General features: G+C 39.4%; 1 protein-coding gene across 3 annotated transcripts; it reads left to right on the top strand.

Annotated features, from left to right (window-relative positions):
• The first annotated feature begins 1,041 nt into the window (after positions 1-1,041).
• On the top strand, positions 1,042-27,194 carry zc3h18 (zinc finger CCCH-type containing 18). 3 transcript variants are annotated; one of them, XM_086074019.1, is made up of 20 exons: positions 1,042-1,228; positions 2,302-3,275; positions 5,121-5,205; positions 7,720-7,868; positions 8,900-8,995; positions 11,366-11,508; positions 13,008-13,037; positions 13,700-13,814; positions 14,607-14,872; positions 17,943-18,125; positions 18,345-18,470; positions 20,082-20,174; positions 20,576-20,887; positions 21,783-21,894; positions 22,644-22,675; positions 22,858-23,066; positions 23,149-23,399; positions 24,874-24,976; positions 25,385-25,478; positions 26,124-27,194. In XM_086074019.1, exons 2-20 carry the CDS (start codon positions 2,316-2,318, stop codon positions 26,326-26,328), a joined length of 3,564 nt encoding a protein of 1,187 aa, XP_085930145.1. In that variant the 5' UTR covers positions 1,042-1,228; positions 2,302-2,315; the 3' UTR covers positions 26,329-27,194. The 3 variants fall into 3 exon arrangements, with proteins under 3 accessions (XP_085930145.1, XP_085930147.1, XP_085930146.1); XM_086074020.1 differs by lacking the exon at positions 1,042-1,228 and adding an exon at positions 1,259-1,584; XM_086074021.1 differs by lacking the exon at positions 13,008-13,037.
• The last annotated feature ends 1 nt before the right edge of the window (position 27,195 follows it).

Genomic DNA, 27,195 nt, shown 5'->3' with positions numbered 1-27,195 from the left:
CGTGCAGCTCTTGGCACACTTCCAAACTGCGCCACAGATGCAGCGTATGGAAAATAGTATTATATCCTATGGCTGCCGTCCATCCTCTTCAGCCCCAGTCAGTGTTGTGTTATGTTGACACTCTCCTGAAAATATTTACAGTTCCTAGATTAACTTTCCCAATGATGCTAAGCACCACACTCTGACATACACGTCCACCTCTTCTCTCACTCATGTTAGCATCTCTTACTGTAGCCAGTGCTTTTATGTCAATTATGTAATAAAAGCAACTCATCATCCTGTTGTTTTTTTTCAGCGCTGAGCATACGGTTATCTCTTTTCAGTTGTTCAATTTCCAGTTTAACAACTCCAGCGTTGAGCATACGGTTCTCTCTTTTCAGTTGTTCAATTTCCAATTTCGTCTGTTTCAGCATTTCTTTGTGGTAATCAACATCCGCTCCAAGCTGCTCTACTGTCGAAGTTAACCTTTCAATTCGCCGAGATGTTGAACTTGTTTCCATCATGAGTTCAATGGTTGAAATCGTATTGGACGTGTCGTGTTTATTCGAGTGCCATTGGGTCGCTGACAAAAAGTGGGGGCTAACGTTGGACCTTTCACTGTTGTCTTTGGAGTCCCTTTTCTTTCGTTTGTTGACAGACTTCTGGGTTATGTTGTTGGTTTGCACTTTAGAGATGTTTATTGCGCCCTTGGCAGACGTTTCTGTGTATTCCACAACCGGTAAATTCATTTTTGTTGAGTTTTCGGCGTCACTCACTTTGACGTTAGCGTTTACTGGCGTCCCCTTCTTTCCCATAATGTTCTTAGACAGCTTCTGTTCAAACTTCAAAGTGTCACCGAGGCTTTTCAAATTCCTTTTTTCCATATTGACGGATTGTTTGTATGTGTACCAAATATTAAATTATTAGAGTCACTTCATATAATGACGACAGTCTGGTTATCTAATTTTGACTCGACTTTTCATGACAGACCTGCCTAGCGCCTGCCACCTTAGCCCCTCCCTTAACCGCAGGGTCTTCCTGGCGCGGCGTTTTTGCGTTCCCTCGTCGTGTCTTTATGACGTCAGCTAACGGCTACCCTCGCTCTGTCGAGTAGGATGTTTTATTTTCTCCATCTTATCGCTTAAATTATATCGTATATGAGTAATTATAGACATCAAACACCAGTATCAGTGCGGGAGGATAGTTCTTAACGCAACAGTGACGCGTTGAAGGAGTTCCGACCGGCAAGGTGAATTACAGCGAGGGTTTGTTAATAGTTAGCATAGTGGCGTTACGCTTCTAGCTTACCACCGGGGGCAGGCGCTCATTGTTCGTAAATTGCTGGTAAATTTACTGGTGTACCTGTCTATATTATGGACGTAACTTCAAAACTGACAGCGAACCAGTTCCTTCGATAATTTGCCGAAGATAGTTGGTTGTCGTTGTTCGATGGTTAGCCTGTTAACTAGGCTCCCTCGCGTTATGGGCCTTGTTACCGACTAGCACGACCGGGCCATTAGCATGCTTTTCAAGTCAATGACCCTGTAGTGAATTCTGTAGTGTTTACATACCGGTCTGGGGACTGTTCTAATACTTCACGCTCTAGTAAGTGACACTATTGTCTATACGTTTGATTTCTCATTCTACAAACCCAAACTAGCTGTTTGGTTAGTTTGCTAATGCAAAGAGGAGGGTTTTTTTCTTGAAACTTCAGATGCGTCTTTCGATAACAAGTGCACATTTCCATTGAACTAAAACAAAGTACTGTATTGACTCATGTTCGAATTATGTCTTCCTTATTCATTTAACACTGATCGTTGAACTGTGTGTGTGTGTGCGTGCCACACTTAATTATAATTCGGCTATCTGCTTTATTTTAAGTTTCATTAGAGACAATAAAACATCAAAATTGCCAGGAGATTTGCACAACCAGATAATCCACTGATTGTCACACACACCGAAGTGGGGCGAAATTCGTTCTCCACATCTGACCCATCCCCTGAGGGTGTGGTGAGCAGCAGCAGGGGCTGCGCTTGGGAATTATTTGGTGATCTAACTCCCCCCAATTCCAACCCTTAACGCTGAGTGTCAAGCAGGGAGGCAAATCGGCCCCATTTTTATAGTCTTTGGTGTGACCTAACCGGGGATAATGTTAGCCTGGTCACTTAAAATGTGGGTGTGCTAAGAAATACAGATCTATTGATTCATTTATTCTTATTTAATATAGCTGCATACTATTACTTTTTAAAAAGTGCAGAATTTAGCCTTTTGAAGTTATATTCCCTTAATTGTGCTTTTATTTTACTTTTATTTTGCCAACAGTAAAATATTCTCAAATGGATACGCCTGAAAGCCCTACTGGGTCATTGCCGTCGTCTCCTGTGGAGGAAAAGGACCTTTCTGACAGTGAACTGCTGGATTCTCCTGATGATGAGGAGGATAAGGCCATCTCAGACAGTGAGCTACTATTTGAAGAGAATGGTGAACTTGCGGAGGAGGATGAAGAAGAGGATACAGTCGAAATCGGAAGTGGAGGTCTGGCATCACAGGCGGTGGTAGGAGAAGAGGATGAGGTTGTAGCTGACTTTGTTTCTGAGCCAGAGGACGAGGAAGAAACTGGTGAACTAGGACAAGAGAATGAGTCCATATTGCTGATGGAAGGGGATGATGATGATGATTATGAAGATGATGATGATGATGGAGATGGACAACAGGGGGGTGAGTTGGATGGAGAGGATGAAGTAGAAGATTTAGATGATGAAATACTTGACCCTCCTCAGTCCCCTGAATCAGAACCAGAACAAAGCAAGAAATTTGCCACTAAGAAAAACAAAGGAGATTTATCAGAAGAATATGGAGACTACAAAAGGGATGAAGCAGGCCTTGCCGCTGATGACGAGGAGGAGGAGGAGGGATTGAAAAGCATTGCAGAAGATCAGAATGATACTTTGCCTGCTCGAGGGGGGAGAGCTACTTTGTCAAGAGTGATTAAGGAAGACTCGCCGTCTGTTTCCAGGGAGCTTGATGAACATGAGCTGGATTACGATGAGGAGGTCCCAGAGGAGCCCAACATCCCAACACATGAGGATGAGGAAGAAGAGGATGCAAAACTGGCCTTGGATGAGAAGGTGAATGAAGACGTGACTGTAAAGAAGCGAGAGAAGAAACCAATCTTACCCCCGTCCCCCAAAAATGGGGAGTCCAGAAAGCCGGAAGACTCCAAAGTCCGCAGAGATTCCTTTAAAGACAAGAGGAAAGAAGAGGATGATGGAGAGATCGATGAAGGAGAGATTGATGTAAGTACAGGTAGACATGGTTTGACTGATAATTGAATGGGGTTTGACTACATTTAGGTGGTAAAAGAGTAGACAGCGTAACGTAAATTTTCTGTTACAAATAGTGAATGTGCTTCACTCGCCTGGTTTACATGGAGCCATGTATACTGATTAGAATGAATCCAAACTGAATGAAAATTGCTCCATATAAACACCTCAATCGGGACGAAAAGGCTGAATCCGAATAGAGTTTCATCCAGAATCACACGGGTGGTATATTCCTGTCGTCAATCCGGACGAGCGTCATGTATACACTTTGTTAGGAATGGAGAGGCTGTGTGCGGCAACGCGTATGCTCTGTCTGGGCGTAAATGCGTCATGGCGTCGTCGTTTCCACCCACTAAAATGACGGCATCTCCCCGGAGTTTGTCTGCACGGGGAGAACTTGTTTTTAAGTAGGGGTGTGAATTGCCTGGTACCTGGCGATTCGATCTGTATCATGATTCATAGGTCACAATTCGATACGATACCGATTAATCCTGATACAAATCTATAGATAGATTATTAAAAAAAAATTAAACTCAAATTTAGAAAATACTAATCATTAAACTTGTACATGTACACTGTAAGATTTGTATGAAAATGTACTTCAGGCTTATAATTGTGAGCCACTGTATTTAACAAACAGGTTGCAATCTGTTTCATGTTTGACCAGCATTGAAATCAAATATTAAGGTTTAATGTTCCACTAATATAACATTCTTCCATGCTTAAAGTGTGAACCCTAATCCTAAGTAAGACGTTTTGTTAAATATTTCCATCATAAATTGATGTTTAAACATCGATTTGACTGCATATTGAATCGATACAGCAATTGCCTGCTGTAATATCGCGATATATTGCCGAATCGAATTTAATTTATTTTTAACACCCCTATTTTTAAGTACTCTAAACTTTTTTTTTTTATCAAGATGTGGCTATATTAAAAATAGTGATGCACCGAATATTCGGCCACCGAAATTTTTCGGCAGAAAATTAGAAAATATGCATTTTTGGCATTCGGCTGAAATAAAATTTGAGCCGAAAAAATATTGCCAAAATAGGATTTTGTGGTAACGCAAGCAAAAAAAACTGCTGCAAGGAAGCGTATGTATGAATTAATTATGACTCTTTTTATCATAGAATAACAAACGCAATGACATGACACTGCACTGTGTGCTTACTGTATGCTTGTGGTTATTCTCATTCATCCACCATTTATTTCTCAATTATTACTGTAGTAATATGTGTTGAAAATGTGGAGTGGATTGTAGCTAAATGGTGAATCTGAGTGGTATTAAACACTGTTTTTTATTTTTATTAAAAAAATAAAATAAAATAAAAATATTATTGTTTTCAAGCCATTTATCGGTTTCGGCCCAAATAATTAATTCCGGTGCATCCCTGATTAAAAGTGTTAACTCTATCACAACTTCTGTAAATGATGAATAAACTCCATCTTGATAAATCACCTGATCAATGTCCGTCCGTGCCTCTCACGGCTGCCGCTGGACTGACCCGATTAAAAAAGGGTAACATAAATGGCAGATTGGAATGGATCGCGTCACATGTAAACAAGTGACCAGAGATTTTCATTCGGAATGATTTCAATCGGAATGACTAAAAAGCCTCTATGTAAACCCGGCTATTGTTACATGAGGGCTCTAGTTGGCAGTGTTTGCTGAACGGCCCAGTACATACTTTGAAAGAGATGTTAGGTCAAATCAACATTAGAGATTAAAACAATTATTTTTTTCAGTATTTAAAAGCTTGGGAATCATAATGTTCTGTCAAATGTAAAAATGTATTTTTGTGTTTCATTCGCAGGATGATGATTTGGAGGAGGGGGAGGTAAAAGATCCATCAGATAGAAAGATCAGACCACGTCCTATCTGCAGGTTCTTCATCAAAGGTGGGAAATTTTCAAACACACATCTCTTTAGCTTCTTTTGTACAGAGAACCTGTACAATTGCTGCACATCATAAATGAAAGGGTATGCCCTCTCTATAGCAGAGCTGTATCAGTTTAGGCACCTCTATATACGTAACCCTCCACAGCACAGAATATTTGGGTCAAACGTAAGAAATTGAGATAAATACATTTTCTGAAAGGGAATTGAAAATGCTTATGTATGATGTATATACATATAGGTTGTGGAAATCGGGTGAAGGTAATTCCAGATTTTTAAATTGGCCTAAGTATTTAGAGAAAATTTATCAAAGTTGGCGGCACCTCAGCAGAAACATGTATAAAATTAATACTATAGATGGATCATGGCCGAGTACGATACGAGGTATCGGTATTTGGCCGATACCCGGCCTTATTTCAAGTTATCGGTACTCGTAAGAATGTGATTACTTAGTCACTGGTTTCACAGAAAGACACTGGTAATGGGCAAGCCTGAATTTGTTGATGTGGCAATTGAGACTGACGAGACAGTGTAATGACTAGGTTTGGGTTTAAAAAATCGAATAATCAATATCAAATAGATTTTCCTTTTTGAGCCTGCTAGCGATTCATAAAACCATGAATCGATTATTTTAATATCTCTTTTTCCCATAAATTTATTTAAAAAAAATGAATTTTAAAGGCAAATTTTTTTTGTTTCTTGCTGTTTTCTTGAAATTTACGGTTCACATGAATTTAAAAGTATTTTTTTACATTTATGAGAGACCTGACTTATTGTACTTTAAAACAATTCAGAATCTTTTTAATTTACAGTTACAATTATTGAATTAGAATTATGAAAATATTTTTGTCTCATCCTTGCTGATGCCAATGTTTGTGTAATACTTAAGTAATTATAACACTAAATCAGTGTTGTGGAATTATCAGTATTTAAACGAGATGAATGAAAAGGACTGGAAAACAATTTGTCTTTTGGGTTTCTTTACATTTGAAGCTTCAAAAATACACAAGTCCAACAGAGCAGTGTACAAGATTGTGGTTTGTGGGAGAGTGTGCAGTAAATTATCATGGGAAGATTTTTATGTAGCCAGGTCGGGTTTTTACAGGAAAGCAAGCAGTCTATCCCGAGCAGGCTTTTCAGTCAAGGTCACTTCCATATTGTTTCATGTACAAGAAGCGAAAAGCCCATTGTTAAAGAAAATACAGGTAAATACATGCTAAATAATTATTTTCCATAACACCAGTTACTTCCTCCGCAAAGTTTAATTTGGAATTTAATATTTATGGAGTTTTTATCATGTCATTGATATTTAAGAAGACTTGTTTTGCCATAATTAATAAATATCAGATTTAATTGTGGGGGGTGGGATCCTAATTGAATAAATTGAGGAAATTAGGATCGATACCCAGCCTTATTAGTAATGACAGAGGGTGACAAAAAAATTATTATTTTTAAAATAGCAAATATTGTTGGATCAGAGTTGAGATTTATTCAGAAGCTTTTCAGTCAACTTGGGCCTCAGCACAATACATTTGGGGATGGCTGAGTTCGTGTTTGATTGGAAACATGCCAGAAAATAGGCAAAAATGTAAATCTGTTTTCCGTGCAGTCCAAGATATTGATGACCATTAGTGTCTTGTTTTACTAAGATAATTTGTTTGATATCATAGGGTGGCTAAGGAAATTAAAGGTAGTTACATTTGAAAGGCTCAAATTAGAGGAGTTAGACTGAAATAGTTTAATATTTTTTACTTACTTTCCATTTTGTGTGCAACAAGGCTGCCAAACAAACAATGTTTTGCTGTTTTTATTTGTGTTCAGTGTTGGTATTATGCATTGAATCATCTGGCTATCAATGCTTATTGGCAGTTTTCATTATTTGCTCACTAGACAGAGAGAATGTGAGAATATAAGAATACGAATGTAAGATAATTTGTGTATATAAGTTTGCTTACACCTGAGCAATTTGTCCTCCCCACTTTTGAAATGACTATGCCTTTGATTTGACTTGACTTGATGCATTTGACAAAATTACATTCAGTTCTTTACCAGCCTGTATTTTGTAAACTAATACAGCAGGGGGTGCCCTTGCAAATGAATACGTTTAGATGTAGAAAATGAAGTTCCAGTTGCAGTTGAATGTCACAAAGGGAAATACACTCTAAGTACAATTAGCGTAGAGACCAGTCTCATAGCTCTACAAACCAACACTCCCCTCTTAAGTATATGTTGGGGTAACATGGCAAAAACTGCTTTTAGTTCTACAACCTTATTACAAAGTGATCCATCATTTTGTCATTTTCCAATTAGATTATATTTGTTACTTTCTTTCCAGGCACTAAATGATTTTAATATAGTATATATCCCCACCCCTGATACACGCGGCTTACTGATTGATAATGTCAAAGTTTTGAAGTACAAAGAGCTCATTATTGGATCTGAATTTATTGCCAAAGATAGCAAACTTTAATGTGGTCTATTTTCATGAACTTTAAAGAGCTATTTTGTTTCACCAGGGAATTGTACTTGGGGTATGAATTGTCGGTTTATCCACCCTGGTGTCAATGACAAAGGTAACTATTCCCTCATCGCTAAGCCAGACCTCTTCTCACCTAATGGCGCACAACCTGGAGGACCCCTGCCACTTATACCCAACAACTCCTGGGTAAGTCTCTCTCGTTAAAGTGGTTATTTGTGTAATTTGTAATTGAATGCAGGGGGAAGAAGAAAGTTGACAATAGTATCACATAGCCAAAATTATTATAGTATTTCATTACAATTAGTCGCGTTGGAGTAGTTAAACCAATCAAAAAAAATGCACCATGAAGAAGAAAAAAAACATTAAGTCGCATTTTTGGGGGACATTTATTTGACAAAAACTGTGACCAAAAACAGTACAGCTCAGACAAACACCCCAAATCCCCGTGCCCCAATCCTGGGTGTGTCCAGAAATATGCTTTGGTTTGGTTATTCACATTGCTCTATAAAAGGAATGCTGAAGCCAAGTGTGTCAGGTAGTACAGAATAGATGAACACAGTTTAAGCAAGAGCTGCTTATGTATCTTAGAGGAGAGTTCCAGAGGGTGGGAGCAGTTATGAAGAAGGCTCTGTCACCCCAGGGTCCGGTCTTTGGTTCTGAGAAATGAAGACGGGGTTGGCAGCAGAGGCTACGATAACAGGTGTGGCTATGGAGCAGGTTGGAGAGGTAGCAGGGAGCCTGGTTGTGGAAGACTTTACGAGTGAGGAGGAGGAATTTGAAATGGATACGTTGCGGTACAGGGAGCAATTGACAGTCTCAAATTCCCTGGCCCCTTGAGCCAAACTTGACTGACTGTCAATCAGAAATTTCACACGGCTGCAGTTAGGTTTGTGATTTGATGAGAGAGCTTGTACACACACAGCAACCCTCTTTGTTGACTGAGCAGACAACTATTTTGATGGGATGGTTTTGGCAGGGTTGCAGCTATCAGTAACCATTCGTCGTCTCAATTAAATAGACACTGCAGTACAGCAAATATCCATGAGATGGATAAAAATGGGTGGATTTTGTTGCTTAATTCATATTCCGCAAACACCATATTTTTCACAATACCCTGTGTAGAATAGTGGGGGTGTATAGAACATACTATTGTAAATAGTCGCTTGACCTCACCTTCACAGTATAATCACTAATAAGCCTAATTTGTTGTCTTTCAGGCTGCACCTGCAGTAGAGGAGCTCCCTCCTCCTCCACCTCCAGTCGAGCCTCCTGTGGAAAGTGCGTGGGAGAGGGGCCTCAGGCATGCCAAAGAGGTAACTTGACTTGACATCTCGAAACCGGGTACATTGCATATGTGGCACTGGTTTTGAAGAACAGTGCCAATGTTGCATTATTTGTGATGTGAACTGAGGTTGGCACTGAATTAACAGATGAACAATTTTTAAGATGATTACATATACCATAGAAAAGATAGGTGGTAGAGTATCGATACCGGTAATTCTCAACTGCCCTGGAGAACAACATGATGTAAACTCATCAATTCATGATCATCATGCCAAACAATAGTGACTACACAGAAAGCGTTCATTTGTTTAATATCTAGCTGAAGCTGTGGATTTTCTGTGCTGCAACTACAGCAGAACCTTGAGTTACTAATGGCCCTTTTTATGAAAAATTTGGGTTGCGCACAAAATTTCCATCGAAAAATGTTCTCTATCTATGAGCTATTTCCGACATACAAATGCTCTTTGCGTTGACGAGCAGATAAATCTTCTTTTTTTTTCTTGCTTTGCATAATCATCATTAGCAACATTTATAACACATTGCTGCTACCCCAACGTGGCGCAAGGTGGAAAGCCGTTGCATATGTAGGCTTAAATTCCATGTCTGCATCCTTAATCATCCAATCACAAATCTAATTGACCTTTTAGCAAACCACGCCCAAACGGCCAAGGTTTGTCAAGCTTGTATCCACTCTAAGTTTCAAGCTGTGGATCTCCAACAAGCAAAATAGTGAAGCGATGTGCCCCTAGATTGTATAAATTAAACATGATTAAGCCAATGAATGGTTAATGTCTGTGTAATCCCATTTAAAATAACCGTCCACGCATGTTGTCACCACAAGGAAGTTCCACCTGCGTAGAATACATTCACCCAATCAAAGATGCCAGCATAACCGCATTTTACATATAAATGTGAAAGTAGGTACTGCGCTGACACGTTTAACTTTTGCCAAACAAGCAATTAAAGAGCTAAACAGCCAGAATTGCTCATAAGAAAAGGAACATTTATAAAAAATCATCAAAAGAAATTTGTAGCTACTTAATTTTTAAAATCACAATGTGACATTCCACTTAATTTTTTTGTAACAGAAAAATACTCCCCCCCCCCCCCCCCCCACCTGAATCGGTATGCCCTAATCACCCAATACATTTGAGGGGAATAAAACACTTGAATCAAAAGTTCGCCATGTTATAATACAAGATTAATCTTTTTATTTTTTCATAATAGTGTGTTTTTACTTATTTCTAGTAGGGCTGAAGGATTATGCAAAATAACCTATTTGCAATTATTTTTCTCTCAAAATTGTGATGCAGATTTGATTTGCGATTATTGTTTTCAAGGTCCATTTTGAATGTATTTATTTTTTACCAATGGACTGTATGGGCCATATTCTGCCAGGTGCTTATGTCAGAAATAATGCGCTGCTGCGCTTTATTTCATTATTTTTTTGCTGCACAATTTCTCAAATCGACTTAATTTTGTCAATAACGCACCTTCATGAAATGTACGCCCTGTGGGTGGGGCGACATTTAAATGAGGGTGTTCCCTGTCAAATCTAGCGGTGTGCGTATTCTCACAGAAATTTTAGCATCTTTCCTCTTGCATGCTCAGGAGGCTGTACTAAGGACTAGCGCCTCTTGAAGGTGAAACATCATATTGCACGTTTTGATTCGATGAACTGCTCACGGCCGCGTCACACCGAGCGGCTGCTGACTCTCCTGGTGCTGGTGGAGTTTGTCCGAAAGCGCAGATCATAACAACTACAGTCACTCTAATGGTGGCAATTGTCACTTACATTTTCAAACATTTATTTCATTGGACATATGCCGGTCGTGAAATGAACTGGTAAATGTGTAAATTTACAAAGCTGAACATAATGGCACACCACAGAGTTGGCAGGAAGAGCTTTTCCTTCGTCTTTAAAAGTCACTGCTACGGATGACATTTCCAGCTGTGAGCTATTGAATATACCGATTACAAAAGTCCGCGTTCACGCAATTTTAATAAATGAGGTTATTTTTCCTCCAGTTGTTCTAGTACCTTAGAATGAATGAATGGACGACGGAAGCTCGTATGCCACCATCATAACCTTCCCCCGGAAATATGTAATGAGCTGCCATGCATATAGTCCATTAATCTTTATTACAACAAACAATTTCACTATACATTAAGTAGCTGTAAATATACTAAGTTTATAGTTTACAGACATAATATTGTCCATATTCAGAATTAGCATTTTGCTTGCTATAGGCTAGGTTTTACACATCCTGTAAACAAATCTCCCATAATTGACTCATTTGTAATGGATGTTACTGTATTTGTGTTAAATTCAGAAGAGAGTAAAAGTGATTATTATCATGTTTTAAACAAGTTCTGGTTAATTTTTTTGTGTCCTGTAGATGTTGAAGAAGGCCACCATCCGAAAGGAACAAGAGCCAGATTTTGAGGAGAAACGTTTCAATGTAACTATTGGAGAAGATGAGAGAGAATTTGACAAGGAGAATGACTTCTTCAGGGAACGCAGCTACCGCATAATCCGAGAGTAAGCTATACCTGCATTTACTGCACTGATTCTTTATTTGAAATGACTCATTTTAACTCTTTTACTGCCACACGTTATCAAAAAAAAAAAAAACCCCCGACAGTGCCAGACAATTTTCGATCATTTTAACTCTTATTTCAAGGCAAACAGAATGTTGTGTACTTTGACTACACAAATGAAAGATGGCGTTTTATTCTTTCTTTCTTTTTTTTTTTGTATGTTTCTACCTTATTCCGTTCTTTATTAATCACCATTTGAAAATAGGTCATTTGAGTGACCAAGTCGACTGTTAACACTTGCTGTTTTATGATTTCACTTGGGGAAAAAATACATTTGTCACTGTTCTTAGGAGTTAGAGAGACTCGTGACTTATCCCCGCACTCTATTCGATTTAATGTCAGGACTCCCAGCCATGGGAACTGTGCCAGCCTGGATCGCGTTTTGAGGCTGCCATATAATATGTTGCTTGTATCACTTTTTCTTTTAAATCCACAAAAAGATTATGGCGGTCAAATGCACATTGCTGCAAAAAAAAAAAAGATGTGAGAGAATCATGAGAAAATTATTATTAATCATGAGGATATATTGCAAGGCGAGGCTCGCCCCCATTTACTTCAATGGACTGGCGTGCGTGCACTGTTTGCATACATCCCCTGCCAATACACCCATGTGGGGCCCATGTGGTCTGGATATGGGCTAGTGAATGGGCCCCAGTTAATTTTGGCCAGTGATGGTGGCTGTAAATGGGCAAGTCCAGATGGGCTCAAGGTGGACCTTATATGGGCCCTAGCTGAAACCCACATGGGCAACCCAGCTTCCTCCCATCTGGGGCCCACTCTAGCTGGGCTGATTATGTTGTTCCTGATTGTACCCATAAGGGCTTGTTTCACACTCATGCCCCACAGTTATTTTGTTATAAGTTTTAACAAGGAGACCAGCAATCCAATCCAATACAATAACCTTTTTTGAACGCCAACGAACAACAAATGGTCAGTGTTTCCTCACTGTCAAACATAATTATTAATTTTCCATCTCAAATGAGCCTGGAGCCTGAAGTCCTTGTTGAGTTGGCAAAATGTTGCTCGACAGCAGACTTCTTTTATTTGGCTTAAAGCGGAGGGGTTTTCCCATATCATTTCGCAATAATGTGCAGCACTTTCGTCTCTGTTTAAATATTAATCTTGTCGTGCTATCGCACTTGACCTGGCTTTGTCTAGAAAGAAATTCCTTAGGACTTTCGGTCTTGATGATAAGATTTGAGACTTATTTGATTTGCATGTGTGACTTGGGGATGTTAATACAGTATTACAAAGCTCACGGTTCTGAATTGGCTTGTGTAAATGATTTTGGTGATTAAATGGCACTTAATACTGTTGAAATTTAATGACACGTATCTCCAATTACTCAACTTTTTTCTTAGTTGTTTTTTGCTGTTTTAAACAACATAAGACAATAGAAGTGAATCTGTTTCCCCATTAACATTTGATTTGCTCTTTCAGAGAAATAGACAACAGAGAGCCAATATATGGGTAAGTATATAGGCTATTCTTTTTTGAAGGCTTGCTTTATCATCCCAGTTGGTAGTTATTTAAAGAGGAAGCCAACCCCCCCCCCCCCCCCCCACCCCCCCCCATCCCCCCAATTCTTGACAACAATATGTTCTATGCAGCCCCACTAGTCTAAATATGGTATTCGGGTTAATATTGCATTAGTAGAATATGAGTTGAGCAGCAAAATCCAGCAGTTTTTATCTATTTCAGAAGGCGGCCATTTTGCCACTTGCCGTCGAGTGAAAATGACATCACAGTTGCTCAGATCTCAGGTAAGAACCAATCTCAACTCTGCTTCAGAAAACAGGTGAGCTGTGATTGGTCGTTGCCTGAGCAACTGAACTGTGTGATTTTCACTCAACAGCAAGTGGACAAATGGCAGCATACTAAGATGGATGAAAATGGCTGGATTTTGCTGCAAAACTCATATTCCACAAATGTAAAAATAATCAAAATGTCATGTTTAGACTAGTGAGGTCACATATAACATATTATTGTCAATGAAATGTTTAAGGTTGACTTCACCTTTAATTGTTGCATAAGGCAACACAAGTTCCAGGGGTAATCAGTAAACCTTTAATGCAAATATAAATGTACAGTATTTTTGTTGAATACATTAAATTACTTTTGCGTGTTTGCAGTGATCCATATGCTGATCCATACTATGACTATGAAATGGAGGCCCTATGGCGAGGTGGGCAGTACGAAAACTTCAGAGTGCAGTATACAGAAGCTCCTCTTCCTTACCACTATAGTGTAAGTATACCCCATTTAAGCAATAATTTACAGTATACAGGGGTTTCATCTGATTTGTGCTCACATAGTTTGGCAGACTTTTTTTCTCTTTTTTTTTCTTCTTTTTTTTTTACTTGGTCACTTATTTCAAGTTATGAATATCTGTCAAGGAACTTTTGCATTACAGCAATTGTATAACATATTGCCCGTGCGCATGCATGACTAGTTAGTGTCAGGCTCTGGCCCACCTCTCACCAAGCATTCCACATGAAGGGAAGTGTACCAAACCTCAGAAATTGGTTAAGTTGCAGTAAAGTGTCGTATCATTAAGTGATGCTGTTCGTAAACATGTTGAAGGATGGATGTTTGCAATGCAATGTGAGTGCATGTTAGAGAAGGCCAGGAGAGGCAAGGTTAATCGCACAAGTGTGTTACTACAGCACTCGGACAGTATGAGTGAGCCCGACAAGAAAGTTGCTTTAAAGTGATTTTATTTTACTAGCATGCACATTCACACACAACAGGCTTTTTAGAGGAAGGCGGATGCAGGTAACCAGAGAGAATGTTCCCAAGCAAAGGGGGAGGACATGTTAAGCCACACAGAACCAGAACAAAACTCCTTCTTGGCCTACATAATGTGGCACAGTTGTGTAATCTTGACTAGATAAACATTCAAAAATGACCCTTAAAAGAAGATGTTTTTGTCCCAGCAAGACTGCAGATCAGGTCAATCCCACATTGATGTAATCCTGTGGGTTGTTGTTAAAAATAATTTTAAAAATGTATATCGTAATGATTTTGTCACCATTCCAGGAGCGTGAAAGGGAACGGGACCCGCGGGAGAGGCACAGAGATCGAGAGCGGGAGCGAGATCATCGTGAGAGGGAGCGCCGGCAGAGGGAACGAGAGCGAGAGAGAGAGCGCGAGAAGGAGCGAATGAGGAGGAAAGAGGAGTGGGAGAAGGACAGGATAAAGCGAGATGAGAAGGAGAGACCAAAGATGCGTCCTCCTCGAGACATGCGGGAGAAGAAAGATGATAACAAACTGAAACCACAGTCCCCTTTAATTCTGCCACCCAAGTAAGAAAGATTTCATTGTGATCAGTCTCTTTCCTCTTGGGAATCAAAGAAGCAGAGATGGGGACTTGAGTAATTGTGACTTGAAGTTGAACTGGAGTTGATTTGAGTCTCTGTTTTGATCAATTTTGACTGAGCATGACAAAAACTAAAAGGCCTGAGACTTGACTTGGGAGGGAAAGAATTTGGACATAACTTGAGACTGATGACTTAGTGCTTCTTAATATTTGGTTTAGTCGTAAATGATGATCTAAATGATTAAAATGATATGATAATTCTTTTTTTTTTTTTTTTTTTTCTGTAGAGCTCAGTTCATTCGGTAATTTTACAGATTTGACACCATCATTGCTTTTTAAAAAAAATAATAATAATTTTTGATATGATAATTCTAAAATATGAAATCAAATAGTTAAGGAAGTAGTTCTTAAACTTTGTACTAACAAACTGTTTGAATCGGAAAGTTGGTTTTGATTTTAAAGACACCAGAGCAAAGGAAAATCTTTGAAGGAAATGAACATTTCCAGTACTGACAAGTTTATTCTTGATTCTTATAGATGTAAAATGACAAACGCATTGCATCATACCCGTCGAACTGAGCCACACCATATAAAATCCAGTCGTAATCCCATTGAATTGAACCAAATCAAATTGTTCCACTTTAAAATCGAACCATCCTTGAATCAAATCGCACTCCATGTATTGAGATATGTGGCAAGTTGACATTCATTGGAGAGATACACACCCCTACTTTTTACACAAGTACATTCACATCATATATCTGGTTAGAAAGTGCGTGGTGTTATGTGACCCCCAAGTAGCATTGAAAATCGTGGCTCTCCAGCATTTAAGTTGCCCATTCCTGTCCTATATAGTATAGTAGAGCTGACATTATTAATTGCCTGTTAGTTGAAAAATACCCTACAAATGAACATTGATAAATATTTGCCTGTTAAATGGCAATCGCATATTTTTTGGGTGGGGTGGGGGGGTCGCAATTAGATTCTCCAAATTTGATTAGCCCTACTCAAAATAAAAAATTTGCTTTTTTTTTAAGTTTGTGTTTTTGTTATTTTGATTGAAAAGTGCATTATTTTGAATATTACAGTATTATCGCATGTGGCTGGACTGACCAGAATAAATGGACCTTTGACTCATAGAACAAATTATGTGTGGCCCTTTGACTAGTCATAGTGTAAAAGTTGATAAATGACAGCTCTGCATTTTCAGACAAAAGTGGTGCAATGTTTGCTTAAGCCTTTATAATCGACTTCCTCTTAGGTCCTCACTTCAGACAGGAATATGCTTTTCCTGAACCCTCATAATGGAATTTCATTAACTTGACAAGCTTTGTAAACATCATTTACTTAACATATTTGTTTACTTGCTTTATTTACCTTGTCTGACCATATCAACCTTGAGCAAATGAAATTCTTTATCAAATGGACAGGTACTAAAAATAGCTTGAGATTCTATTTTTAGTTCTAGTATCCTAGTGTGTTGCGTCATCTGTTTGCTCTTGCATCACATTCGTGGAATTTACCACAAGTCATGTATTTATTATGCGAAGACAATGTCAGCTCATCTGCACTCGATGAGATAATTACCAACTGTCATGACAATCCTCATTTCAATTATTCCTGGTTTAGTGTGGTGCTGCTAAGATTAATTGGATTAATTTGTAGAAATCAGCCAAAACATTCAAGAAAAACTTTGGTGTCACTTTTGTTACAATGGTCAAAAGGCACTTTTCCATTAGCTCTGTTCCACACAGACGGCCCGGATGTTCACCTTTCCATTAGAATTTTTCGGGGTCGAGCGGTTAAAATGGAGCCGCTTTTCAGAACCATCTCGGAAGTGGTTCTGAAGCCGCGGCCATCTGCACCTGTGGCCGAGCTGTGCCATGACATGATTGGCCGACAACGATGCCTCAAGTAGCTCCGCTTCATGCATCCATTTTCTGACTTAAGACAAGCGAGACAGTGTTGGCCATCACCAGTCTTGTCACCAAAGTCATAAAAATACAGTATATAGAATAAACACTGTATATATTGTAATCCTGAAATGATGGTAGCTGGCCGACAGGCACCTGTGTCATTCAGGTTTAAGCCCAGAAATAGATTTCTCATCTATATTTGAAAGCTTCTGTGCATTTGATGAGCTTTACTGTGCAGTGGCGCCACATCATGCAACAGCAATTCATATTTCGATTCCCATAAATAGTGGCCGGGACTTGCCACGGCAGAACACCACAGGCTTGCACATTTCAGTTGGTCCCGCCCTGCATGTGGTGTGGTGCCGTTTGCGGCTAATGGAAATGTAGCAAATTGAAACATTTGGGAAATTCCCAGTACATTTGAATTTCCTCCAATCAATATTTAGATTCAGACTTTAACAAATTGAAATTTAACACTGGCTTTACTCAAACATAAACTCGTACATTTTAGAGATGGCATGATTGCCTTGTTAGTTGTTAGTAAATCATTTTGGTACTTAGCGCCATCACAGGGTGTACTAGTGTCCGATGACATGAAAATCATTCACATTTTTGACAAGATGTCTTTGTTCCTTTATTGGAATCCTCATACTTCCAAAATCATCCGTTTCAGGAGACCCCAAAAGCGTAACCATTAACATTGCATTGTCAAAGCGAGCATACCATTTCTACCACTTAAGATCAGTCAGTAATTTGTAAAAATAAGTGAACATCCATATGTGAACTGACCAATAGATTTGATAAGAAATTAACCAAATTCTAACAGGAGGTTTTGGCCTGACACCTGCGAGTGGGATGTCAGTTACTGGGTACTGATTGTTAATGCGCGACACATTCCAATCAGTCCAGTCCAAACAAAACAACTTTTTTTTTGTCACGGATGTCTTTCATTTAATTTAGCTGATCAGCAGATTTACCACCTTGTATTTGAACTTGTTTAATTGTCTTAAAAATAACTCATTCAGAAAATGTAATGGCAAAATCATCTTAATAGCCTGTAGCACTTAAAAGTAAGAAATTTTCAAAGCAGTCCTTTTATAATAACCTTTTATGCTCTTGGTATTTCTTTCATCTTTTCAGCCGACCAATGGAGCCTCCCACAAAGAAAGAGCTTGTGCCATCAATGAGACAACCAGATGAGTGGAAGGACCCTTGGCGTCGGTCAAAATCCCCCAGAAGAAGATCTGGTTTGGGCTCCCCACCCCGAGGTCGTCGGAGAAATCGTCATTCGGGTTCTTCTGTTTCTCCATCTAATTCTTCCCGGTATGAGCTCTTACAAGTCAGGATAGCCGTTACAATTACATTGTTGAACAACTTGTGCTGTATAGCTTGTGTTTTTTTTTCCTTTTCTTCTAAATTACAATCCACCAAATGATGTTACTTTTACAACCTTCACAGTTTTAGGCTGTCTCCCTGTTACTTTCGGTTCGTGTTTATTTTTCTGTTGTTCCTCAACCATGACAATATTACACTGTGCTGCAGGTCTTCGTCTCACTCTTCGTCCTACACTGGCTCTGGGTCGTCTCGTTCCCGCAGCCGCTCCTCCTCATTCAGCTCCTATACCAGCCACTCCTCCCGTCGCAGCTCATTTAGTGGGAGCCGCTCTAGGTTTGTTTGTCTCACTGCACCTTTTGAATTATTTTGTACATATTCCGATCATCTTAAATAAATGCAACTTCTCAAAAAGTACATAAAATTCACATTTTCAAAATAAAAAATAAAAATAAATCACATTTGCGCAAATAGCCTTATCCAGTCATATTCCTTGCAGACTTTTGCAGAGAGACAACCAAAGCAACTAAAGTTGAGCATCATGAAAAAATGTGTTGTTTACTCATACGTACATACCAGGTAAAAGTGCACTGCTGTATATTAAAACTAACCCTTTCCAGCTAAAAATCATTTTAAACTTAGGTTTCCTATGATCTTATTCTGAACTAGAAATGATTATTTATGCCATCACATGACCTTTCAAATTCATTCGCAACGGCCGTCTCCTATCAGTCCATAATGTCGCCGCTGGGCTTTCGTTTAGATCGCATATGTTCAGCAGCTACATCACTCCCATTCTGTCGCTCTTTATTCATTTTAGTTTCAAAACAACATTTAATTTACTTGGTAAGACTAAGTTATTTTTGTTTTGTTTGATTGGTGGATTTTCTTGTATTAACTTTAAAAGGTTGTCTTTTTTTTTTTTTTTTTTTTTTTGTATACCACTATTTACTGAACTGTGACAATTATTTAACTACAGTTTGGGAAGCACTTTGTGAGTCCTCTGTGAAAATTGCTCTCTAAATAAAATTTACTTATTTCGTTTTTGATGAAGTGGCAGTAAAAGCATGTTTACATTGGGAGACAATTCCCATCTTCAGACTAATAAAACACATCCATACAAGGTCTATTGTTTAAACTCCTTGGGCAATTTATAATTTTTTATTTAAAACTAAATAAAGAATCAGTGTTGACCCAAATTGATACACTGATATAACTGATTTTCCATAAACTCTTGCCTTTCAAGGCGGCACGGTGGCTGACTGGTTAGCACGTTCATATCCTAGTGCTGATGACATGAGAGCGAGTCCGGCTTCGGCCTTCCTGGGCGGAGTTTGCATGTTCTCCCCGTGCCTGCCTGGGTTTTCTCCGAGTGCTCTGGTTCCCACATTCCAAAAACATGCCTGGAAGGTTAATTGAACATCCTAAATTGTCCCTGGATGTGGTTGTGAGTGCGGTTGGTTGTTTGTCTCTGCAATTGGCTGACAGCCAGTTCAGGGTGTACCCTGCCTATTGCCCGAAGCCAGCTGGGATGGGCTCCAGCACCCCGCGACCCTTGTGACGAATAAGTGGTTCAGAAAATGGATGGGCCTTGCCTTGCAGTCATTTCTATGGCAAACTAAACAGTATTACAAAATCCAAATAATGTGGGCTTTTGATTGCAAATTAGATGATTTGTCGTTGTGGACACAATCAAAAATTTCAAAGTAATTAATGATACAAAAACCAGTGTGCACAGAAAAAGTCAACCACAGGTGAGCCATCAAAATTATGAAGTTCTTCTTTTCCCTGAGAAATGGATAACATACTTTATAAAGGGTTCCTCTGATTTATTTTGAGCACTGTACATAAAAACATAATTGTGATATGTTAGAGTAATAAATACAAATGCGTGTAGTGTGTACTACATTAAACTTGTTCTTGTTGACTGCTTATTTATTGATCCAGGTCAAGATCATTCTCCACGTCTCCCTCACCAGCTCCAGCAGCACCGAGGAATGCCAAAAATAAACCAGAACTTCCTCCAGTGCCTGCTAAAGGGTAAATCAAAGTGCTTTTTTTATTTTTATTTTTTTAAGCTCTAAGGCTTGATTGATGTCATGGAATGTTTCAGGTCAGGCATCAAAGTTATGCTTATTCGGCTAAACCGTGTCACAAATGTTAGTCCAAATAAACTTTGCACAGTCAGTTTTGATGCAGTTGTTTATAAAACAGGGTTACAGTATTTTTTAAATAATGAAAATGTGATAACACTGTATTTCTTTTTATTGCTAGCTGTCATTTATTTTGTGTGGATAATTTTTTGGGGTTGATCAGGGGCAGATATAAGCTTTCTGTCCCCATTTCTTTTTTTGAAAGAATGAAATACATATTTTGAATTAAATTAAAATGAACTGATAATTAATGTATTTATGTGTTGTCCTTTCCCCCCTTCTCCATAGCGTGCCATTAAAGCAGGGTGCTGCACCCGCTCCACGGAGGGATAAGCCTCCCATGAAGAAAGCTCAGACTCCGCCACCCCCAAGTGGACCAATGAGCAGGCCTTTCAAATCCTTGCCTGAGGGCGGAAAGCCTTCCACTAATCCTCGGGAAACCGGAGGCATAGTTGTTGGGCCCAGTGGTGATGGTAGTGCTGGTAGTGCTCCTGGTGGTGGTGGCGTAATGGTTAGACAGCTACCTTCTCGGGAACCTGGGAAGCCACCCAACCAGAGGGAAGGAAGGCAGAAAGAACGGCAACAGCATCCTCCTCGGAGGTAGGCAGTGATTTCATGAAAAAAGAAAAAAGGAGTGTAGATTTAGTGTCTTGCGCGCAGGTCTGTCAGCAACCTGAAGGGGGGAAAAAATAGTCTTCCTAATAGCAGTTGGAGGTTATTGATCAAACTTATTCTATCCCCAACAATGTTGTCATTTTAAATTTTTGGAACTTGCAAAAATTCTCTGTCCAGATATTTTTGAAATGATCAACTGCATTGGTGGTTTAAGGGGGAGGTTAATTTCACGGAGAGACGCTCATGAGTGAGCTTGCTAATAGACAAACATTAAATACCTATAAAATATGTATTGCCGCAAACAGCAAAAATATGTGACTTATGGTTCTCCTCACTCACCCTAAAAGGTTAATTATTTGCCCATGGATGCCGCAAGATAATTCAAAAGCACTACTTTTATATAGAAGCTCCTCCCTCTGTTCAACATAGTTCCATGGCACCAAAGCACTACTTTTATGAGACTTTGGCACCCGAGGATTTCAGAAAAAACACAAAACCAGCAGATGTGTGCCCAAAAATAAAAAATCTGTGAATATGTGAATTTGCAAATGAATAAGCTTGAGGAAAGTGTGCACATTTACTGACATGCGTTTCAAGATTACAAATGGCGCACAATGAAGTCATTTGCAGTGGCATGAAAACAAGATGCCATGCTTAGTTGATCATTTGCTTGCTTGATTTGAGTAAGGCAACACATAAGACTTTGTGAATTGCAATTTAGTTACCAACTATTCATACAGTCAAAAGAATTGTATTAATCCAAATATTTAATTATTTCTTCTTGTTGATACCTGATAATTGGTCATAAATGCTTTTTAAAGCATTCCTGTATATACTATGTTGTCAGTTATTTTCTTAACACTCACATCTCCTCTTTTAGGCGGACTGTAAGTGGGAGTGTTAGTGGAAGTGGCAGCAGTTACTCTGGTTCAAGCTCTCGATCCAGATCCTCTTCAAACTCCCTGTCACGATCCGGATCCAGAAAGTCCAAGTACGTCAACACTTGTCGTCACCCTTTCTGTAATTGTGGTAGTAGAAATTAGATGTAAGTGATTAGCCTAATTTCACTTAAACAGTTAAGCAATCCAACGCCAACCACTTTCATTCATTCACGCTTTAATCTCCTCATGTTGCTTCATCTTGATGTACGCACAATGAAAGTGTTTAACTAACCAATATAACCGAATCAAGTGCCAAAATCCACATTCAAAAAATGTAGCATTTATTTGAGCTAGTTGGCAAGTAACATCAGAAGATTGAAGAAGAAAAATATTGTAGGGCAGGATGAGAAAGTAATCTTTTATATATATATATATATATATATATATATATATATATATATATATATATATATATATATATATTTATTTATTTATTTATATATATATATATATATATATTTATTTATATATATATATATATATATATATATATATTTATTTATTTATATATATATATATATATATATATATATATATATTTATTTATATATAAATATATATATTGTGCCCTGAGCATCCACTTATAGGAATAATTAAGACTATTTTCTAATTGGAATTTCAGTGTATAGTGAGATGAGAAAAGATAAAGCTGTTCAAAGGCACACGTTTTATTTACAAGGGTGAATGTTTCAGCTTCTGGATTTTTGTTTAATTAACTAAAAGCAACCTTTGACTGTTTTTTGTTACTACTTTAAATGACCACCAAACATTAATTGAGTAATATCTCTTATTTCCACATGCTTGATCTTGGAAACTCTTCCAGGAAGTCCAGGTACGTTTGTTATGATTTATATTGCGTGTGTGTGTCCGGTTCTGTCAAGCAACAATTGTAAACATGCTGGCTTGTGTCAACATGCAGGCGTGCGTATTGTGCAGTGTGGGAATGTTCGTCCTTTCCATATACCTGATGCAATCTCTCGTCAGACTCTCTCTAATCGACTTGCCCTGCCGCAGGTCTTTGAGCGTGAGCAGCGTGTCGTCTGTATCTTCCGGTTCATCGGGCAGCAGTTCCGTGCGTAGTGCAGACTCTGATGACATGTATGCCGACTTGGCCAGCCCCGTGTCATCAGCCAGCACGCGCTCTCCTACGCCAGGGCACCCACGGAAAGAGCGAGCAGTCCCCTCTCGGGAACGACCTCCACAGAACAGAGACAAGAACAGGGGTCAGTGTGGATGGAACGCGTAGTGATGACAGTGCAGAATGAGCCTGTGCAAACGTTTTACTCGTATGGTCCGTTATCATAGAGAGGCTGGTGAAGAAAGATGAACCTGTAAGGGAAGATCGCAGGAAGATGAACCCATCTGGCGGCCCACCCAGAGGAGGCAACCCCGCGCCCAGACCAGTCCCCGGAAACAGAGGTGGTCACCCTGCACACCACCCTGCACACCACCCTGCACACCACCCTGCACACCACCCTGCTGGGAATATGCCCCCACCAGGAAACTATGGAGGTCCCAGTTCCCATAAAGACATCAAACTCACGCTTCTAAACAAGGTAATTGTGCATCTATTTTAGGGCTGAACAATTAATTACATCCAAATCCACAGTGTAGTCCAGGCGTCTCCAATCGTGAGCTTGCGAGCGGCGTAGTTTTAGTAGCTCGCAGACAGATTTTGAATCTGAAAATTTCCGTTACTGAATGACATCGTCATTCACACGTCAAGAAAGCTGGAAACATAATCAACGTAACACGCCACCTAAGCTAAGGCTAACTTCAAAATATAGTGTTCCAATTAATACATTGATAGCAATGCAATTAGCAGTGTTTCCCACAGATTTGATCACTGATTTAGGACGCTAAGTAATCGCTACTTAATTACGCCGTCATTGCATGGTACAGCATAAATCTCCGACCTAAGTGGCTAGCAGCTAGCTCTTAGCATCAACAACGAGTGCCTGGCTGGTAGCTGTAAATGAGTTTGACAGCTCTGGTACCTGGCTTACTTGAATTATTTTTCAATATTCTGGACCAAGGCTACTTTGTAATTCACTCTCCATGTGTAAAGGAAGGGAATGTGCCTCAAATTGCACTTTGGGGTCTTTTCATTATTAAAAAAAACCAGATAGAATAGAACTTTGTCTTCATTTATTTTACAAAACACGTTTGCCCATTAAAGGGGAGAGAAAAAAAAGCTAAACACATTCAACTCAAAACGTCAAACAATAGCCGTTTAAGCCATTAATACGTTCTTATTTTTACACATGAACCACGTATAAAATAAGAATGTTTCTGCCTCATATTGCACTTAAAAGTTGTGTTCTTAAATCCTAAACGGCCGTATTTGACATTGTGAGGTGATTATTATTTTTTATGTTTTTCGAAACATGACCCGATCCATTATATATATATATATAATTTGAATTTTCCATTTGTTTTTACCTGATTTTGTTGTTCAATCTGAACCATGACATTTGAAATGAAACGTGTAGGTTTCAATGCATTGTTCTTCTTCTTTTTTCTTTTTTTTTATCATTTGTTTTGAAGAAAAAACACACCAACTTCATGGATGAACTTAGGGTAAATACTTATGTGCCCGTGGGCCACATCCAGCCCGTCAAGTCTCTTTAGCCTTTGACGGCAAAATAAAATGTCAAATATGCATTGCTTTTGTTTTTGATGTGCACGTGTGAACAGTGCAAGCAAACAAAGCAGTGCTTTGTCTTCAGTGTTGCCGACATAAATCAACAAAATATTGTCATTGTATTCAGTGACTTCTCCGACCATTCACACAGCTTAAAACGCGTCACTGCTTTAGTAAAAACAAAAGGAATGCTTAACTCGCGTGTCCACTTTTAGTCGCTTATGGAACAGAGCATGCAGTCACACAAGCCTGACTGACATTAACCTCTTAACATCACTCACTAGCCATGCACCTCGAAAAGGCCCCACATTAGTAAGCTGAGTTAAGAGATTTGAGATTTTGTTGTTCTTGTTTTTAACACGTAATTTAATGTTGCCCTTTAACAGCAGGGTGATAAAGGAAACCGAAAGCGCTATCTCCCCTCTGACAAAGACCGACTTCTTGGCTCCCCTCTCAGCAAGAGAATGGCCATGTCTCCTGCTGACAGAGGTGAGAAATATCCTCATGCGCATTTCCCAAAACACCAAAATAACTGAGGTGAATTGTACCACATCATTGCACTCTCACTTTTGGGTGCTACTAATAGTGGTGCAGTACTTGAAAGGGTAGAGGCAGAATCCCCAAAATGCTGAAATAGTTGTGGAGTTGATACACATTATTTCTTACGGAAGAGGATTAGGGCCAGTGAAGAGAAAATAAAAAAGGTTGGCAGGATTCTGACTTTATTCTTTAGTCAGAATTCTGACTTGAAAGTGAGAATCCTGCCAAACTTTTTTTTTCTCTCTTCACCGGCCCTAATCCTCTTGTGTAATTTCTTCGATAACACTTGTGGTTTAAAAAAAAAGAAAGAAAGAAAAAGAAAAGATGATCACTAATGGCCTCATCAACCTCTTTCAGTTCGTGACAGGAGGATACCTGGCCGACCACTCTCCCCTCGAATGGATCGACCCAGAGGCCAAGGACCCCGGCCAGTGCCCTCCCAGGGAGACAGGTTAGTGGAATTGTCCAATGATCATGTTACACTAATACGCTACATCAAACAAGCGTGGGTGTTTCATAATTACCCTTCCTCTTTATTCACGCGTTCACACACACACATACACATACGCACACACATTTTTCATCCTTACTGCTGCAGGAATGTTTGCTCCGGTCATAAATGTAAAATAAATGCACAAATACAGTATGTACAATTCTGACATCTTTTCCTTTGTGAAATGGTTGCTTTGTAAACCCATCCAAAAAGTGGTGCCCAATGCTTAAAATGGCGGCGCCCATTTTGACTACGTCACATGGCAACTATTTGCCGACATTGATTTCTTAAAAAACTGATCTGTCATACAAATCGTGCGAGATGTGCGATAAATCCATTTCAGCAATAAATTTGAGTACATTTGTCAGGACATTACACCCTCCCCCACCGCCAAGCCCAAAATATTCTTGATATTCTTAATCTTGGGTATGGGAAAATATATTGTTTTTAACCTGGATTTAAAAATGTAATGGATGGATGTCAATCAACTCCCAAAAAAGAAGAGTACTTTTGTCTTTGATGAGGTTGCAAAAATCATCCACCTGCTCTGATGTTCACTACACTACCATGAAGAATGTAATAATTTCTTCTCTCAATTTGTAGAAAACGTCCTCTGTCACCAGCCCCGAAATCATCTGGAAAAGGCCCCGGAGTGCAGTCTGGCAAGCCCGCCGGCCCCGCCCCCGCTCCGGCTGCCGCTTCCGCTAAGCCCAGCAACACTCTGTCTCGTCGCGAGGAGCTGCTAAAACAACTCAAGGCGGTGGAAGACGCCATTGCTCGGAAAAGGGCGAAGATCCCCGGCAAATAAGCAAGAGCGCGTTCCCCGTTCCTATTGGCTGGCTGTCCGGCAGTCCACGCGAGCGCACAGCATGGAGAGCCCGGGACACTCGCAGGTCGGATCCATTCCTAGTGAATCCTGCTTTTCTCTTCTGCCTCCAGTGGACATGTACAAATGCTGTCTGGTTCTTGTGTACATTGTGTAAGTGAACAAGTGGCCTCCACAAGAGAGTTTTGTCCTAGAGCATCTTTCACTCCCATAATGCCGTCTTTCTGCAAATAGTTGAAAAGCAGGAGGGAACACGGGCATGCTGGGATAGTTTCATTTGTCTACTGACCAACAGAAGGGGTCACTCTGAATTTTGAAAGGGGGGGGGGGGGGGGGGTCCATTATTGGTGCGCCTGTTGACTAGCAGGATTCTATAGAATCTACTATTGCTGTTTTCTGGTCCCTTTTTTATTTTGTCCCATCACATCTTTTTTTCCCCACCTCTTTTCTGTATAGAGTGCAAGTTAAATGTAGTAGGACACAGAATCTACCAGGCTTCCCCCTGCTTTGTTTAAAAAAAAAAAAAAAAAGCTATTTGTCTCTAGCGTTTCCTAGAAGGTGAGAACTGCTCGTAGGCCCACCTTAAACCAAAGGTCTGTCAGAAGTTTTGTTGTGACATGTCTGTCACACCTTGTACCACGACACAGCAGTGGTGAGCGACGCCTTTTTAAAATGAACACAAATAAATGAATTTTATTTTCCTCATAGCTCTTCTCAAAAGTTATAAACCAATGTTTTATTTGTGTCATATTTGTAGCTGGGGAGAGAGGTTGCAAATGGGACATTCGAGATGAGGTATGTCTTGCTTTTGTGACAAAAGCCTAAATAAACTATTTTGATAAAGAGCAC

This window comes from Leptonotus elevatus, chromosome 4 (genome assembly GCF_054856555.1).
Source record: "Leptonotus elevatus isolate MCC_2025b chromosome 4, RoL_Lele_1.0, whole genome shotgun sequence".
Taxonomy (NCBI): domain Eukaryota; kingdom Metazoa; phylum Chordata; class Actinopteri; order Syngnathiformes; family Syngnathidae; genus Leptonotus; species Leptonotus elevatus.
Note: the sequence above shows the minus strand (reverse complement) of the source record. Positions and strands in the feature narration are given on the sequence as shown.